Genomic DNA, 18,183 nt, shown 5'->3' with positions numbered 1-18,183 from the left:
TTTCAAGGTCTATCTGCTCTAAACACACACACACACACACACAGAGACACAATTTATCACTGTCATAGCTAAGAGCCAGAGACCCTTTTCCTTTGCAAAACAGAAGACAAAGTCACCTTCCTCTGACTGAACAAGCCACAGTGATTCTCCCATGGAGGGAGCTGGGAGAAGACTTAGCATCAGAAGTTCCAGCAGAGAGCCAGAGAAATTGTTGGCTACTGCAAGACTGAGGGCTAATTCATAGGTTCTCCTTAAGATTTTGGTCTGAAGAAAGGTGCATCCTACTCATGCTTCCAAACCACTAAGGCATATAGATGCCACAGGGTGTCTATAAAAAGGAAATTAAGGTAGATCTTGATGAAACCTAAAAGAGGAAATGCCAAGCCCTGTGAGGTATCTTATTATAAGAAGATAGTTTAGGTAAGAAGCAAGATGATGTCCTGATAAGCTCTTCCTAGTTTTCTTAGGGGAATGGTCCCACATAATCTGCTTTGGATGAAAAATATAGGAAGACCCTAAAATATGCCCTGGTTAATATCCCAGCAGCAAGTCACAGGGTACAACACAGCAATAGATGGACATCGGTGATAACAGCAACCACCATCTATTGAGCCAGAAAAACGTTACTAGGTGCTTTACACATATTGCCCTGTTTAATCTTCCCAACGACTCTATGAAGTATGGATACTATTATTATTCCCTTTACAAAGATGAGAAAATTTAGTTCTGAAAAAAATGTGATACAGTCAAGGTCATACAGTTTGTATAGCAAATTCACTCCTAAGTCTGTGTTACTCCAAAGCCCATGTTTTGAATTAATAGTCTTTTGAGGTAGAAGGTATTTTCATACTCGTATGGGAAAGAAAAAAAATTCATTAAAAATCTCTCAGCTGAAAATTTTTAGTGCTTAAAAATAGCCCCAATTAAGCTCCAGCAAGTTAAGTGTGGAACAAGCACCAGATTCAGGATCCCTCCAGTCTCTGAAGGTTGGACATGTGATCCTAGGCCAGTCACTCAGCTTCTCTGGCCCTTGTTTCCCAGGTAACATGTAAAACAAGGCTGCTTTACCCTCTTCTCCCCACCTCAAAGCATTCCATGTGGTCAATTACCCATGCTGAGATAATAAGGCTGATATCCAAGGATGAACCCATTGGCCAAAGGTTTCAATCGCCTCTCTTACCAACTTTCTTTTTAGTTATCAGAGTTTCTCACAAAAGTTATCAGTTAATCAGCAAATAACTATCCAGCACCTGCTATTTGTGCAGCCACATAGTAGTCAATGAGGAGTATTCAGATGTACAAAGCACTGTCCTTGTCCTTGAGAACCTGTCTCCAAGTTTGGGGACTTGAAAGATACCTGAAACAAAAGCACAAAAATATCTGGTGGGCCTACTATTCAGTACCAACTATGAGACACATCTAGATGTATTAGAATTAAGAAGAACTTCAGCCAGGACTAGAAAAGCTAACACTTCCAAGACAAAGGGAATTTTAAAACAACCTTGATAGATACCTTCTGGAAAAGAGGGGGGAAAAGGCATCCAGCAAAAGGAACTCTAGGAGCTAAGGATCTAAGGCTGGATGGAGTAATGTATAGGATGGGTGATCATGAAAAAGACCAATAAACTCTCGGTCGGCGTATGAGTGAGCCGTGGGAATGGAGACTGCAGCCAGATTTCAGAAGATTTGAATGCTTGCCATGGTAAGCTGGACATGAAGTAGGAACAAAAGGTAGTAGGATAGGTGACCTGGTGAATGTTGGAAGCTACTCAGTTGGGATTTCTTGTCTACTCTCTGCCTCCAATAGAAGAAAAGTAAAAGAACATATGCAACCAGTTGTCCTAAAGCCATACACATCAGCCATCCCAGCTGGGAGGCACTAGGGTCTTGAAGAACAATGGAGCTTCTTGGGGGCATGAACTCATTACATTTCTGAACACAGAACTGGGAACATAGTTGGTGCCCAAAAATGCTTGATCAGTTGCTGGTAGTCTCACACCGACCTCTCAGTCCCAATGTGCCACAGGTCATGCAAAAAGAGATGGTCCAGAGTCTCTAAACCTCCATCCCATCAATCCTGCCCTCTGCTAGCTACTAGACCAATGGGAGAAAGTGAGGACACTGTCCACCTCTCTGCCCTGATCCTAGGAAACAGGCCTTCAGATGTTGTGTTGCCCAGCAGGCCACATGGAGTTCAACAGTAAGCTCCTGTTGCAAAGAATACCCAGAAAGAGGCAGCACCAGCAACACACTCAGTCTGAAAAGTCCCAGATTCTTCCTGTGGGAGTTCCATCAAGAAACACACTCCTGGGGCCTCTTCAGACAGGAGGATGAGATGACACCCAACGACTATGCCAGTTCCAATAGGATCTGGAGATATTTAATGACATCACTTTGCCTCCATGAGATGCAGGAACCAGGACAACCCATGCAAAAGAAAGTGTTTATCAAGGTACACTCCAAACAGTGTTGACTTAGTTGAGCCTGTTATTTAACCAGCTGGTTACTGCCTACATTAAACCCAGAGTAGCAGCCTTCCCCTCAGTGGTGTGCTGCCATGGCCTGCCCCTCCCTGCAGTCTTCTTTCAAGGAAAACGGTAAGCCTTGTCTCTACCAGCCACAGACCTACAGAATGGAGAGGCTGGCACTCAGGAGATGTTTTAGTCCACAAACAGAGGGATGACCCACCCCTGCACTGCACCGAGCACCTTCACAATGAAAGAATCAGACCTTCAGATAATAATTTTAAAATGTGTATGTATGTGCCTGCCAGGAAATAAACCCTCACTAGTTAGATCAGTTCAACAGAAGTATTTAAAATCCCTTTTCTTGATCCCTATTTCATAAGAAATCCCTGATGGAAGGAGAAGGGATCCTCTAAAGCACAGACCTTCCTGCATCACTCATAAACTTTTCAATACAAATGAAACTCAGTTCGGAGCAAGTGTCATCTGACTGGGTTTCTCTCCTTCATCCCTGAACATGTGTGTATACAGGCGTGCGTGCACACACACACTTTTAGGAAATCCATAAGCATGGCATGCTTGCTAAAGATTTGAGCACTTCAGTGTGAAAATGCAAGAGCTCTATGCTAGTCCAGCCCTGCTATGACATCAAAAACCCCCTACCAAAGAAAAACCACCACGGAAAAGTAGCCAGGAAAGAGAACCGCCTCCTTGAAACAGCCTGAGAAAGGCGATCCTGATCCAGCCTGTGCCGAAACTATACCCAAACACCAGCGAGGAGGAAGTCCCTTCTTTCAGGGTGCTCTGCTGCCTAGAAAACCCAGATCTGCCTTTGTGGAAGCCCGATCTCTGGAGATTCAAGCCCTGGGAGGGTTGGGTTTGTAAAGGGGCTTCCCTGCTCTGACTCTGCTGCCCTTTAGGATCCCTCGGTGTCCAGGTCTTCCAACCCTGCTTCGTCAATGCAAACACAAAAGCTAGTGGCAGCACCACAAGTACAGTTACACACACACATACAGACACACACTTATATGTACATACCTTTCACCCTCCATTGTGCGAGGCCCAGCCAGGGTGGTAGCTGCTGGACTGTGCATGCACTCAGATCCTAGCTCTGTTCTTGGTTCTCCCCAGCAGACCAGCAGGAGATTTGATCAGCAACAGTGATTCAGCATGGCTGCAGTTGAAGCCTCCTCCCTCTCAATCCTCCTTCCTCTGACTTACTCGCGGCAGCTCCTGCCGCAGAAGCAGCAGCAGCAGCAGCAGTAGCAGCAGCAGAAAATGTCTTACCCAGAGCTCCCTGCAGCCCTTTCAGCTGCTAAAAGCAGCAACCCACTTGCTCCCCCTCCCCCGCAGGCTTGCTGCTCCTCAGTCTCCTAGGAACAGCCGCAGCTCCAGCGACCCAAGTGCAGTGCCACCTTTCCAGCTGCCTCCGCATCTGCCGGAGCATCCCCAGCCCAGGAGACTAGCCCGCCTCAGGGGCCTAGGCTGCATAGAATCTGGCAGTTCCTCACCAGCCTGAGAAATACCAGCCCCCACCCCTCCCTGCCCCCATAGGCTATGAATCTGTCAGCCTGGCCAGATTGCTGGAATGAGGAGGCCCCTCTGTGGCCTGCAGTGGAGTTCATCCACCTGGGGAAATTCACTTGGTCTCGGCTCATATTCCAGTGCCTCCTCCCAAAATCTATAGTAGCTCTTAGAGTCTGATAGATGGAAAGAAGTTAGGCAGAAATAGCCTGATAGAACTGAAAAGAACACAGAGAAATTAGAAGTTAGGAAAGGAGAGCTAGTAGAAATAGGTGAAACTGAAACAAACCCTATTTTACTGCAAGAGGCCAAAGACTATTGCAGTAAAGCCATCACAAAAAATACTGCACATATTTATTGCCATAGGCCACACTGAGAGACCGCTAATTCCGCAACACTAAAATATATTCCTAAAGTCTGTCATATTGAAATCTGACTTAAGCTATGGCTCCAATTAGTAAATCTCCCAGTGAACCCCCGTCTCCAGCCAAAGATCTCTCACACCCTGTAATTTCCAGCTGCTGAGCTTCAATTTAGACTAATTTAACTCTCCCTGCCTGGAATGCCTTCTCCTATCCCAGTTCTATAGTCTTTCTGGGAGATCAGTCAAATCCCATGTCTTCATAAAACCTCTAATCACACCAACAGCAGCCAATCACCTCCACGATAGCTACAAAATGTATCGTCCTTACTGCTCATCTCACACCTAATATACTGTCGTGGGTAATTCATTACTTATGCATCTTGTCTCCTAAAGTAAAACATAATCTTGTGGAAGGCAGGGGACCAGTACATGTCTCCTAGCCACAACCAGAGGCTTAGAGGTAGTTGGAGCAATAAGCCACAGAAACTGGTTCAGAAGCTTCCCCAATACCTCAGAAAGATCTCTCTATTCTAGGACCCATCAGTGTTACACCTGAGCTTTTCAGGATCCACACTAGCACTCGCTGGCTGAGTGACTTTCAGCTAGTCTTTTCCCCACTCTGGACTTCATGTTCTAGATAGGGTCAGACCAGACAATCTCTAGAGTCCCTTTCAGCTCTAAAATCGCATGATCCTAAAAATGTTTTAAATGTTCCATTTTCTTCTCAGAGTGATCTGTGTGTTTAAGAAGAAATATTTACTGGGGTCTAATGTTTTATAGGGGGCTTCAGGGAGGATAGCATAGCATATGTGAAAGTATGAGAGACGCTCAGTAAATCTATTATTATTGTTTATAATTTTGTCCTGTTAACATAGAGGGGAGGGAGGAACACTGAGGTAATAGAAATCAAAAGTAACTGAAATTTTATATGGCCTCCTGAACTCAAACTGGCTAGGGTGTTATTCTCAAAGATTATCTCCCCTGACACCTCAGCGTCCTCTTAGATGAGGCCATTACCCAAACTCACTCTTTCTCAAGTGAAAAGAGGCCTGGGTAATTTTATTTACACCCTGCAGTCCTGTATCTTCACTTCTTCCTTTCACAATACTCCCCATATCTCTTTCGCTCTACGTCCCTTCCTCCTCTAATCAGCCTCGTGGCTCTGTTCCAGATATTTCCTCTTGAGGTCAATCACAGGGACCACAAGAAGCTGAGCATCATAAATAAGGAAACTGAATCCCAGAATCCGTGCCAGGATGCAGACATCTACCAGGAAGAGAACTGGGTGATTCATAAAAGGTACATAAGAATGAGATGACTCCTCCTTTGTACATGCCTTCATTCACATCTTTACCATACAGAAGAGGGGGAAGATGCCACATCTAACAAACAAGAGAGAAAGAAAAAGATCGAAAAAGGAAATACTTAATGGCTGAGCATATTTTGCCATGCTAAACAATGTCACTAAATGTATGGGTGGAAACTATACTACCACCACCTCACACTTTATTCACCATTCACTACTCATGAGAGGTAGCTAGAATACAGAACATTCAGAAAAGGCCATCTAATAAAGAAAGTTCATCTAGCAAAATCAGGAGCAGAGCTGAGCCAAGAATCAAAGTCTCCGGACTCCTGGTGCAAAGTTCCTACCCCAATCTTCTCCAGTTTCAAAACTACATTTTACAGTTTCTACCTTATTATCCAAATGTTCTCTGGAAGGGCCGGCCCATGTCTCACGTGGGAGAATGTGGTGCTGATAACACCAAGGCCACAGGTTCGGATCCCTATATAGGGATGGCCAGTTGGCTCACTTGGGAGAGAATGGTGCTGACAACACCAAGTCAAGGGTTAAGAGCCCCTTAAAAAAAAAAAAATGTTCTCTGGGCCATAGTTTGTTTGCTCTAGGTTAATTTTCTGACTAGACTTCAGATTAAGGAGTGTAGCTATTGGATTCTTGCAGAAGAAGACAGTCAAAGGAACCAAAGTGGTGTCTTCCTGGAGGAAAAGGTCTAATCCTTGAATTGTCAAGCAATAGTGTCTTACCCCACCCCTTTCCAGCCTTCCTTCCCATACCCCAGGCTTCTTCCACAGCTTATCAACAGTACCTATTGGTCCCACATCTCCACCCCAAAGCAATTTAGCCAGGTATCTACACCAACTTTGTTCAGAATCCTTCAGCTCTTAAGTGGCTTAGGAAGAAAGCATGTTGGGAAGAGAAACTTTGTTTTTTTTAAGCTGTGTTTGGTCTAGAAAGTTCTCCTTTCCATATTCCACCTCTGGACATGGAGTGAGTACAGAATAGTCTATCCAGAGACAACCAGGCCAATCATTCTTCCTTTTAAATGCCCTTTTTCTTCTTTTCTCACTTTTACCCTCCTTCTCCAGGACTTCAGTTTCTCACATTTTGCAGGCACCATAACACAGTACAATGGTCCCCATATCTAGCTGTGCATCAGAACCATCTGCCCAACTGGTTAAAATTGTACGTGTCAGGGAACCAAAAGGCATGAGGAAATTTTTTAGGGTTGTGGAAATGTTCCATATCTTGACTGTGGTGATACTTTTACACAACAGCATACACTATCTTGTTTCGTCAAACTATACACTTAAAATGGATAAATTTTGTACCCCATAAATCACTATGTGTACAATCATTGTGTCGATTAAAAACAAAAAACTTCTGGGCCGGCCCGGTGGCGCACTTGGTAGAGTGCGGCGCTTGGGAGCACGGTAGCACTCCCGCCAAAGGTTCGGATTCCATATAGAGACTGGTCCGCTCACTGGTTGAACGCAGTGCGTGCACGACACCGAGGGTTGCGATCCCATCACCAGTCACGAAAAAAGACAAAAAGGAAAAAAAAAAAAAAACTTCTAAAACATAGGTAAATTTTAATTTTGTTTTATGTAAATTATACCTCAATAAATCTGTAAAAATGAAAGAACACTGTAGGGTCAGTCTCCACTTCACATCTATAGAATCAGGGCCTGAAGGGCAGGAATTTTAATGAACTTCATAGGTGACTCCAATGTACAACTAGATGCAAAGATCACTTAGAACAATGAAAAGAGCCCAGACCATTAGAATCAGACAGATCAGGGTCCAAATGAACTTACCAGAAACATGACCCTAGGCAAGCTAAAAGCCTTAATTTTCTCCTCTGTAAAAAAGGGGATAATAATACTACCTACCTCCAAAGATTGTTAGGTTTGAATATGAAAGTATGTAAAGCATAAAATGGCCTGTAATAAGCACTCAGTAACCATTAGCAGCTATTACTTTGTCTATACTAATGCTACCAAACTATAGCTCCATGAGCCCTTGGTCCTGGAATCCAGAAAGGTAGCCAGGGTAAGCCTTTCCAGAAGCCATAATCACATCTACAGTGGTCTCTATTACCAATGGGTCAGCAAAAACTAGACAAGACCACAGCTAAATTAAAGCCCACCCACACCTGTATCACAAAAACTTCACCCCTCAGATTATGGACCATTTGCTAGGTGGACTCTCCCTAGGCAGAAACTGAAAAGAAACTTGAGGACCAAAAATGTCAAACGGTAAATAGAACAGCACCTTATCCACAGGAATGCCCAGCTCCTCTCAGGATTCTTCCTCTGAAGGCAGAAGAATCCATGCCCTGAGTAGATTCAAGAGTACAACTGCCCGTAGCATTTGTGTAGCACTTTTAAACTTACAAAGTGTTTCCTATCCATCATCTTCTTGGACTCAAGATAATATCCCCCAAATACCACTCCCATTCCTTGAATATTTACTCTGGGTTAGACCTTGTACTCCACTTCACATGTACCCCTCTCATTTAATCCTCACAACTCTGTAACAGGGGACTATTATCTCCATTTTAAATATGAGGGAACTGAGGTTCTGAGAGTTCAATAACTTGGCCAAGGCCCCATAGGTAGTAAATGGCAAAAATGGAATTTGAACCCAGGTCTGCCTGACATCAGAGCTCACTATTACTACTGCATAGGGCTGGTACTACCCCTATCTTATCACTTATTACCATTTTAGAGATAAGACAATTGAAACAGAGAAAGCAACTGGCTCAAGACCACCCAAGGCCAAGCTGGGTGTGGAACCAGACCCTCAGTTGCCTGGCCTAATGCCCTTTCCACCTCACCTCTGGAAGAGGAACAACAGCATTTGAACCCCTAAAGACAGAACATATCAACTGGTATCCAAGGCTTCCAAACACCTACTAAAATAAAGTCGTTCCACCAGGATTCTTCTGGTTGCCTACCTTACCAATCAGGCCTAACCAAACACTGCTCTTGGGGAAAGCTAGAGGAGCACTGGAGTTAAAGAAAAGCCAGACCAGCTATAGCAGCAAATAGGGTCCTTCACACAGACTAGTACATTGCAAACACTCATCAGTCTCTCAGGGTCTTCCTAAGAATTTCTTCCTCTCCCGAATATGCATCCCACAACTGGTGCCCTCTGCTGGTAAACATGTACATCTCTTCACAACAAAAGTGAACCAATTACACCGGTGGTTTAGGAAGGAAAAAAATCAGCTTTCTTCCCAGACATGCTATTCAAGAATGAGCATTAGTTCTTACTTACAACTTTTCCATAGGTACATACAACTTTAAATTGTACTTGATCCTGTCTTCTATCTGCTGCCCCTGCCTCATCTCTCCAGTTCTTTCCTTTCTGGGTACAAAGAAAACTGGGCTGTCTTACATAAAAGATAAAATACAGATGATATATAACCCCCAAGTCAAGAATACAGTGATATATATGTGGGTGAGGTCAGGTCAGCACATCTAGCAGGTACAGAAAATTGAGGCAGGCACAATAATATAATATGTAACGTAAAACCCGTGTGCAAGTATGCTCAAACACTCTGGTAAATCTCTATCTTCATACGATGGCATTCTAATAATTCAATCAACTACGTCTCACTGAATATCTGCTGGCAGTGGTGGTGGCCTTGCGGAAGGTCCCGGGGTCACCAGCAGCAGCAGCAGCCTCCAGCAGCAGTAGTGGCCTCCCCATGCCCCGCCCCTGTGCCGGGAGCATCCCAGGAGTGGGAGGCACTGTGGATCAGAGCCACTGTCCTTTATACTTAAGTCATTACCCAGGACACCTGGGTGCACACGCGCAACTACATTAGACAATAACCAAGGAACACCTGAGCGCACATGCCTATTTACATCAAATGCTCGGCAAGATTTGGAACATCTGAGAGGCCCTGATCATTTTCCTATATTTTCCCAACAATCTCTGGAAAAAAAAATTTTTTAAAACCCACAACACGGGCCGGCCCGGTGGCGCACTGGATAAGTGCGCCGCTTGGGAAGCGCGGTGGCGCTCCCGCCCGAGGGTTCGGATCCCACCTACAGACCGGTTCCCGCTCACTGGCTGAGCGAGGCGCGGGAGCAGCACCAAGGGCTGCGATCCCGTTGCCGGTCCCCGGTCCGGTACGGGGGCAACACTGAGGGTTGCAATCCGTTGCCGGACACGGAAAAAGACCAAAAAAAAAAAAAAACCCACAACACACAAAATATAAACCTATGGGCCGGCCCGGTGGCGCACTGGAGAGTGCGCCACTTGGGAGCGCGGTGGCACTCCCGCCAAGGGTTCGGATCCCATGTAGAGACCAGTTCCCGCTCACTGGCTGAGCGCGGTGCAGGCGCAACACCGAGGGTTGCAATCCCATTGCCGGTCCCCGGTACGGGCGTGACACTGAGGGTTGCGATCCCGTTACCAGTCAGTAAATATATATATATATATATATATATATATTTTTTTTTTTTTTTTTCCTTTAACCCAAAAATAACCTATGGCAGAATTAAAGAGATTGTGGGTCTTTTATACCTTAATACAAGTAGTTCCGATTGCTTTCCTCATAAACCCTCATTGAAAGCAGCTGTACCAAAAGAATCAAAATTTTTAAAAAGGGAAAGCCAGAATCTTTTAAAATTCAAATCAGATCATGACACTCTGCTCAAAACCCTGAAATGGCTTACCATTTAGTAAAAGCCCAAATCCTCACAACAGCCTACAAATCCCTACATGATCAGGCCCCTCTCACCTCATCAATTACTCCTTTCCTCCTCTTCTGTCAGCTCCAGCCACCCCTGAACAACTTGCTTTTCTTCAAAGAGGCCAGGCATAATCCTGCCTCAGGGTTTTTGCTCTTCCTAACCCTTTACCTGGAATGCTCTTCCCCTGAATATCTATATTGCTTACTCCCATGTTTCCTTCAAGTCTTTGCTCAAATGTCACTTCTCGGACAGACTTACCCATACCACCCTGTCAGATTGCACTATCCTCACAAATATCCTGCCCTACAACACTCCTCACTGCTTACCCTACTTAGTTCTCCATACCATTCATCATCTTCTAACACACTATAATAATTTACGGTTTTATTGTCTGTCTCTCCCCACTAAAATATAAACTCTATGAGGGCAGGGATTTTTTGTCTCTTTGTTCTCTGCTGTATTTCCAGCAGATCATCCAGCAGAGAGTAATCAATTTTAACCTGACGTAGTAGGAAGCAGAAAAACATTCAATTTCCGATGAGGGAAAACTCATGGCAGGTGAGGATAGTAACCTAACGCAGGTAGCCAGGTCTTCAAGTTTGGTGGTGCACAGGAGATTGAGTCATTAGAAAATCTGGAAAGGATTAAACAAGTTTCACCAAAGAGATGACAACAAATGGTACATTCAGAGTCATTGAAGAATTTTAATAAACTATTTACAAAGGTGTGGGCACAGCTAAGGGAAATCAAGGTTTGATGAACTCCCTTAGGGCTAAGAAGCCTGAAGTAACAAGGAGACAGTGGTTACCAGAAGCCAGAGAAAACCTAGAGCAGTAGGAGGGTCATCAGACCAGGGCTGTGGCCACTAATAACCTATCGCTGAGTATGTGTATTTGGCAAAGAGGAAGAACAAATATCCTGACCTCACCTTTCTCTCACCCTCCAGATATCCTCCGGGTTTCTCCCACTATCTAAACCCAACATCAATGAAGCCAGAGAAGAGAGTATGCAGCTCTCTTGGAGTCAACCTGCCAGGAACACAGAGCAAGGGAGAGAAAGATGGAGGGTGAATCAGGAAGGGCAAAAAAAGAATACCCACCCAGCAGTGACTGATTTGTATAGCTATACACAAGAGACACAATGCTTTGATGTGCTACCAGCATCTTCGACTCATTGTCCAAACCTCCCTTCAAAATCTCTTCTTCCTATTCCCAGTGGTCTCACCAACCACTCACAGTAATTGATACTACTCTTCCTCACTCCCCACAAAGCCGATAATTTACCAACTGTATTTTCACAACTTTCCTCAAACTCCCTTTCAGTCTATTTCCAATGCTACCTCTTGGCTCATGTCCTCATTCTCTTACCTAATTAACATCAGGTGTCTTCGCAGGCTTACCACCCCCACTGCCCTCTATTTTACTCAATGCTACTAAACTAATGCTTCTGAATTAGTTTCACTACCACTATCATTGCTCAAAAACCTTTAATGACTTCCACCGGCCACCAGATAAAATTCAAACTCCTAAACCTACAACTCAAACGACCTCAGTGACATGGTTCCAACTTAACTTTTCCCAATTTATTTCTCACAACTTTTTTTTCCTTAGTACTGTCTTAGTACAAATTAGCTACTTGTTATTTGGAAGCCAATAAAGGTTGGTGGAAAAAGTTACAACCACTGGAATAGGTCAGACTTGGATTCAACTCCCAGCTCTGGCATTTCACCAGCTAGCTGGGTGGCCTTGGGGAAGTTACTTAACCTTTCTGAGATCAACTTCAGCTACATTATCTGCAAAGTATGTTTGCCTCACTGCTATATATCTCCAGATCCTAAAAGAGTTTTGCTCAATAAACACCTGATAAAATTGATAGTAAACACTGGGAAATAAACATACTGTTTACATGGCACAAGTTTACACAAAAGAATTTAAAGCAGGAAATAATGACACTCACTTTTTCTTTAACTTTTTTTTTTTAAGTAAACCATACAAAGTAGTAAAAGAATGAGAGGAGCCAAAGAACATCTGGCTGGGTAGAGAAGGGAGTACACAGTTAAGAAATGCCTGGAAAGGCATCTTCCTGAATCCTTTCCATCTCTGAAGATTCAAATCATCTAGCTTCAAAAAGCAGAAATATGGGTAGGAAAAGTAGATACGATAGAGTCTCAATTGCCTTTTCTACCCTTCCTAGTTGGAATTCCCCTTTTAAATAGCAGCTCTCAATTAGCCCCTTTTTTAAATAAATGTTTTATCTTATAGCATTTAAATTCTCTTTTAGGGAGAGTATGAAGTTCATCCAAAAGCAGCTTCCAAAGTCAAAGACTACGTTTCCCAAACCAGCTCTGTGCCTCTCTTTGGAATGAGCAATAAATTCTATTTCCCAAATACAATACTTCCACACAGTATACTTAATAAGAGATTAAGTTTAAGCATCAAGAACACCCACATTGGGCTAAACTCACATTCAATTTGAGGCTAATAATTCACGCCTACTTATTATTTTCCAAAGCAATCCTGCCTCTCCATAATTATACAACTGCTAACTTTATATTTAAAATGAAATTCAAGGGATGGCCAGTTATCTGTTAGTCAGAGCATAACCTTGTAACACCAAGGTCAAGGGTTCAGTTCCCCATACCAGCTAGCCGCCACCCACCCCCCAAAAGAAATGAGATTTAGGCATATAGAACTGTTCAATTATAGCAAATTCAGTTTCTTTTTCATCAGAAACTCATTTAATTACTGCAAAATTATTTTATAATAAAATTATATTTTAAAATCAGCTAAATCCAAAGATGGGGATGACATGATAGGGAGAAAATGTAAGAATGGCAAGCATACCACTAACTGTAGCTTAAAAAAGAGGGTCTCCAAAATATGAATTATTCCTTCTGGACTCATTAATATACAGTGATTATAATTTCTCATTTAATATCTCAATTGATTATTTCTGTCATTGAATTGTTCTGCCTCCCATAAGCTGGTTTTAATACTTAGCAAAAATCATGAATCACAATATAAAATAAAAATGAATGATATGTTTTAAGGTCTTTGCGGTCTAGTAACCTAAGGAAAAAAAAATGTAAGGAACCCAATACATCATGCTCTGCATTTCGGCATAAACTATGGAATGCCCTTTGCCTAGTTCAAATGTTGACGCTAGTCCTAATATCTCTTCTGTAACATTTTCTCTGACCCACACAGAAAGTCACTACTGTTCACATATATATCTATCTGACTAAAATGCCTATACTCTTATCATAATTGTTTAAATTCCCAACACCCAAAAGAAACTGTAAGTACTATGAGAACAGGGTTTAGTCCTTATTTAGCTAAGTAATGCCCAATAAATTTTTGTTCAATTAGTTATAAGAACTAATCTAAGGGTTCCTCTTGAAGGTTGTTACTGAATAATTACCAAACGTGACCGAAGAACAACAATATCAAATTGGAAAAGAGCAAAGTGATTATATGGTCATCACACCATAGGAAAATGAAATCCAAATAAAACTAAGTTGACTTCCCAAGGTTAAAAGCAAGACGTGACTCTACAATTCAACTGAAAATTCAGATTTGGGGTATTGCCCACCTCTGATCCAGAGCAAACATCTCCCAGAATACCCTTTCCAGTCTGTTATTTTCTCTTCTTTCTCAAGAACTTCTTGGGAAAGTATTTAGTAAATGATTTAAAATTCAATTAAAGGCAATTTCTGTACTGAAAAGCCTCTATGAACAAACAACTGAAATGTCATGCTACAAGTTAGTTTTGCATAATATAAAATAGAAAAGAACAATAAACAGTATATTTATTGATATAAAGTAATCCCAGACCTCAATGTATCATCCCTTCAGAAAATCAGGGCACTAAGGCTTGTTTCTAATGGAGACAAGTTACATATTTCTTAATCAAGTCTTTCTCATTTAAAAAAAAAAAAACCCACAAAATTTGGAGGCAGGGGGGAGAATGATAAAGCAAAATCAAAATTTAAGACTGTACAATATCAACACAATTCTTTGCAGGGCTATGAGATTTCCTAGAGAACTCTCCGAACACCAATGTAACGAATGGCTTCAGCAAAGCTACTGTACTTTCTTTTTCCTCTTCAATGTTGTAATAGCAACACAAACCCTGCAAAAGGAGATTTAAATTATAAGGTGAGGAAAAATTGGAAACATGCTAATCAATAAATTATGATGCATTTATACTAAGTACCACAGTTATATGATAAAGCTATATGTACAGGTATATAGAAAGATGTCTTTGATGTTAAAATACATATTTATGCACACATATATACATACATATATCATGATCCTATTTTTGTTCTAAAAAAGAATGTTTTTATATATTATACATATATATTATTTACCCATGTAAATAAGATCAAGAAGACGACAAACATTATCTCTGGGCACTGGGAGTAAACAAAGGGGAGAAGCATTTTTCTTTTTACTTTACAATACAACTTCTAAAAATAAGCTAAAAGATCCCTATCTCTTGTTCTCAGTAATTAGGCAAATTAAGTTATAAGACTGTAGCTAATATGCAAAATGGAGATAATAGGATCTCCTTATAGTACTGAGGACTAAAATAAATACAATGATGCATATAAAGTACCTATCCTAGTGTGAGGCACATAACAATAAATGGTAGTTTTCTTATTATTTCTTCAGACAGTAAGGAAATTTCTCAAGTGATAAATGTGGACATCATATGGAAAAACTGGCAAATATTCCTACAGTAAACTACCACAGAAAACAAAACGGGAGGACAGCAATACAATGGTCTTCATAGGCCATTAATACTGTTTTATCATATATAATCTAGCCTTGAAATTTTTCAGTAAAATGTTTTAGTTGAACTTACCCTAAGGCTTTAAAAAAGCTGCAAATGAGTGTGTACCTTTGTGTATAAACTGAGAACTGAAAAATACAAGGAGTTTTCAAAAAGTTCATGGATTCATATTATCTTTTAATTCTATTTTTTCACAAACTCTTTGAAGTGCCCCCATACCTGTGATACCAGAGAATTGCTGCATTCTCATCATCTAACACATTTAATTCTGAGTAGCTATCTGATCAACTAAGAAGTGTATATTTGAATGAGCAAGAATGTATTGACAAGGATAATCAAAACTTCATTTTTAACAGTAAGAAATGGAAGAAACCTCAAGTCCATCAACAGAGGAATGTCTTAAATTATGATACAGCTAACCTATGGGACATTTTACAGACATTAACAAGAATGAGATAGATCTACTTGTCTTGATACACGAAATGCTCATGATATACATATAAACTGCAAAACGATGTTAATTCCATTTTTAAAAAGTAATGTAGGTGCTTACAAAAAAGATCTAGCTGGACATACACCTATCAACAGTGATTTACCTGAGAAGAGGGTTTTGCTCATATTGGTAGGATTTTTACTTACTTTTTGTTTAGTCTGGTTAACAAGCAATTACTGTTTAATTCTAATAAAATTATTTTAAAAAATACAACAGCCCCAAGAAGAATCAGTAAGATTTTTGTACTTTGTACTTCCTAGTAGTAATACTAATATTTTGGTGACTTGAAATACAACTGTTACACAATATCATAATTTTGAAAGTAACATACAGTAGAAATTATGTTTCTTAGGCTTTATCTACTCTTTCAAGGGACTTTTTATTGGAAAAAATTTTACGTGTTTTCACTTTTAAAAGGAAGCATGAGAAAAAGTACATCAAAGTAATCTGCAATAAGAAACTAAAGAAAAAGCATTGTTCTTCTACCCTAGTTTACAAACAGTCTTTGTCACCCTGTTTCAAAAGGTCAAAACAGGGCTGAGAGGAAGAAATTTTCCCAATGATCAAACTCTAACACTGATTCAACAGGTTGGTTAAAATGGAAGAGACTTACCCTAAGTGCAAATGTCTGTTGGGGTAAAATCCATCCACTGTCCAGATGCAGTTCTGCTCAAATCAATCCAATATCCAAATGCCCACTTTCAATCAGCAAAGATGCAGACATATAAAATTTAACGTAAAATGCAAATTCTCAAATCTGAGAAACTTAAGCACACTTAAAAGGTAAATAAGCCTACAAATCATTGACAGTTACTTCTGGTCCTGAAGTAAGCAATCATAAGATACAAAAACAAAAATTCATTCTGAATTGAACAGGAAATGTCCCAAGTCACTAAGTTATGAAGAAACAATTGGTATATTAATTCTGATATAATAGCTACTACTGTGAACCTTAACCATTTGCAAGCTTTTTATCAGATTTGAAATTACTATCATCTGTAAAGACCTTTCAAACCACTTTCAACTAATAATTACTACTGAATTCACACTAAAAAAAAAGTATTGTAACTGCAAAAGATTTTCACATTATAGGAGACAAAAGATAGTTCATTTTTGTTTTGCTAATTTGTCAAATTAGATTGAAGCATGGCACGATGTACTCAGTAATGACTAGGTTCTATACCACCTCCCCCCATGGTCAGGTAATTCTCATAAGAGACAAAATCGCTCAGCCAGTGAGCGGGAACCGGTCTGCATGTGGGATCTGAACCCGCGGCGGGAGCGCCTCCGCGCTTCCCAAGCAGCGCACTAGCGCAGTGCGCCACCGGGCCGGCCCAAACCACTTTCAACTAATAATTACTACTGAATTCACACTAAAAAAAAAGTATTGTAACTGCAAAAGATTTTCACATTATAGGAGACAAAAGATAGTTCATTTTTGTTTTGCTAATTTGTCAAATTAGATTGAAGCATGGCACGATGTACTCAGTAATGACTAGGTTCTATACCACCTCCCCCCATGGTCAGGTAATTCTCATAAGAGACAAAACACACAACCAGCTGCCCTTCCCTGCTAGAAATCTCACATGCCAAAAATGTTTGCATAAAAACTGACAAGAGGAACCCAGGAAAGACTAATTATCACCATACCATGCTTTTTCCTTCAATACATACCAGTCCAGATTAGAGAAATTTTTAAGGGTAGACACATGACAATGAAGGGTTAATATACCATAAACAGAAGGTTGCTTTTCCAATTAACAAGACATCCTTTCACATAATTCGTTTGCCAACTTTTTACAAGTCACTATGTTGGGAACACAAAATGACTATAACCTTTTTAGACTGAAAACCCTCCAAAAGAGGGACTATTCCAATTGACCCAGAAGAAATAGATCTTTTCACCAAAACTCAGTAAAATTCAAGTAACACTTAAAAATTATAACAAAAAAATAAGCAAATCATTTTCTGTATCCTAAAGGCCCCCAAAAGGCTGGACCAAATTACCTAATGAAGTAGCCCACACGTAGTACGAGGTGTCTCACTAAAAGCAAAAATTGAAACTGAAATGTAAAGAAACTATAGAACTACCTGAAAGCAAAGGATTTGACTATGTGTTTATTACTTCACTGTTCGAAAACATCTACCCCATTTGTCATAGAGGTATATTTAAGTATTTGTACCAAGCATCAACTATCATCTGTCAGTTACTACTGAGCATCCATAATTTAGCCTAGCAACGTTGACCTTTTTTCACATCTCCTTAAAAGTAGAGCCAGGCAATTAGGAATAGATTTTGTAAAGAAAGACCTTAGGAATTATACATTGACAAGAACTAAAAAATGTGGGTCAATATTAAAATATTCTTTCAAAACCCAATAATTTTCCTTTCAGAAAACTTCTTAGTATAGCTTTGAACTTTCAACTGCAAGATTTAAGTCAAATATTTTATTGTAACATTAAATCAAGTATAGTAGATTAATGGGTACTCTGAACCCACCCACCAGATTATACATACTCTCACTCAATCA

At 40.8% G+C, this 18,183-nt stretch overlaps 1 protein-coding gene across 1 annotated transcript in view; it reads right to left on the bottom strand.

Moving 5' to 3' along the window:
* Nucleotides 1–3,700, bottom strand: part of KLHL3 (kelch-like family member 3) — a 113,321-nt gene extending 109,621 nt beyond the window's left edge. The window contains exon 1 of the mRNA XM_008575433.1: nt 3,504–3,700. Coding sequence (XP_008573655.1) covers nt 3,504–3,559 — 56 coding nt within the window. The 5' untranslated portion in view covers nt 3,560–3,700. The remainder of the gene's footprint in view (nt 1–3,503) is intronic.
* Between the last annotated feature and the right edge of the window lie 14,483 nt (nt 3,701–18,183).

The sequence above is a fragment of the Galeopterus variegatus genome, unplaced genomic scaffold (assembly GCF_000696425.1).
Source record: "Galeopterus variegatus unplaced genomic scaffold, G_variegatus-3.0.2 Scaffold1185, whole genome shotgun sequence".
Lineage (NCBI taxonomy): Eukaryota > Metazoa > Chordata > Mammalia > Dermoptera > Cynocephalidae > Galeopterus > Galeopterus variegatus.
Note: the sequence above shows the minus strand (reverse complement) of the source record. Positions and strands in the feature narration are given on the sequence as shown.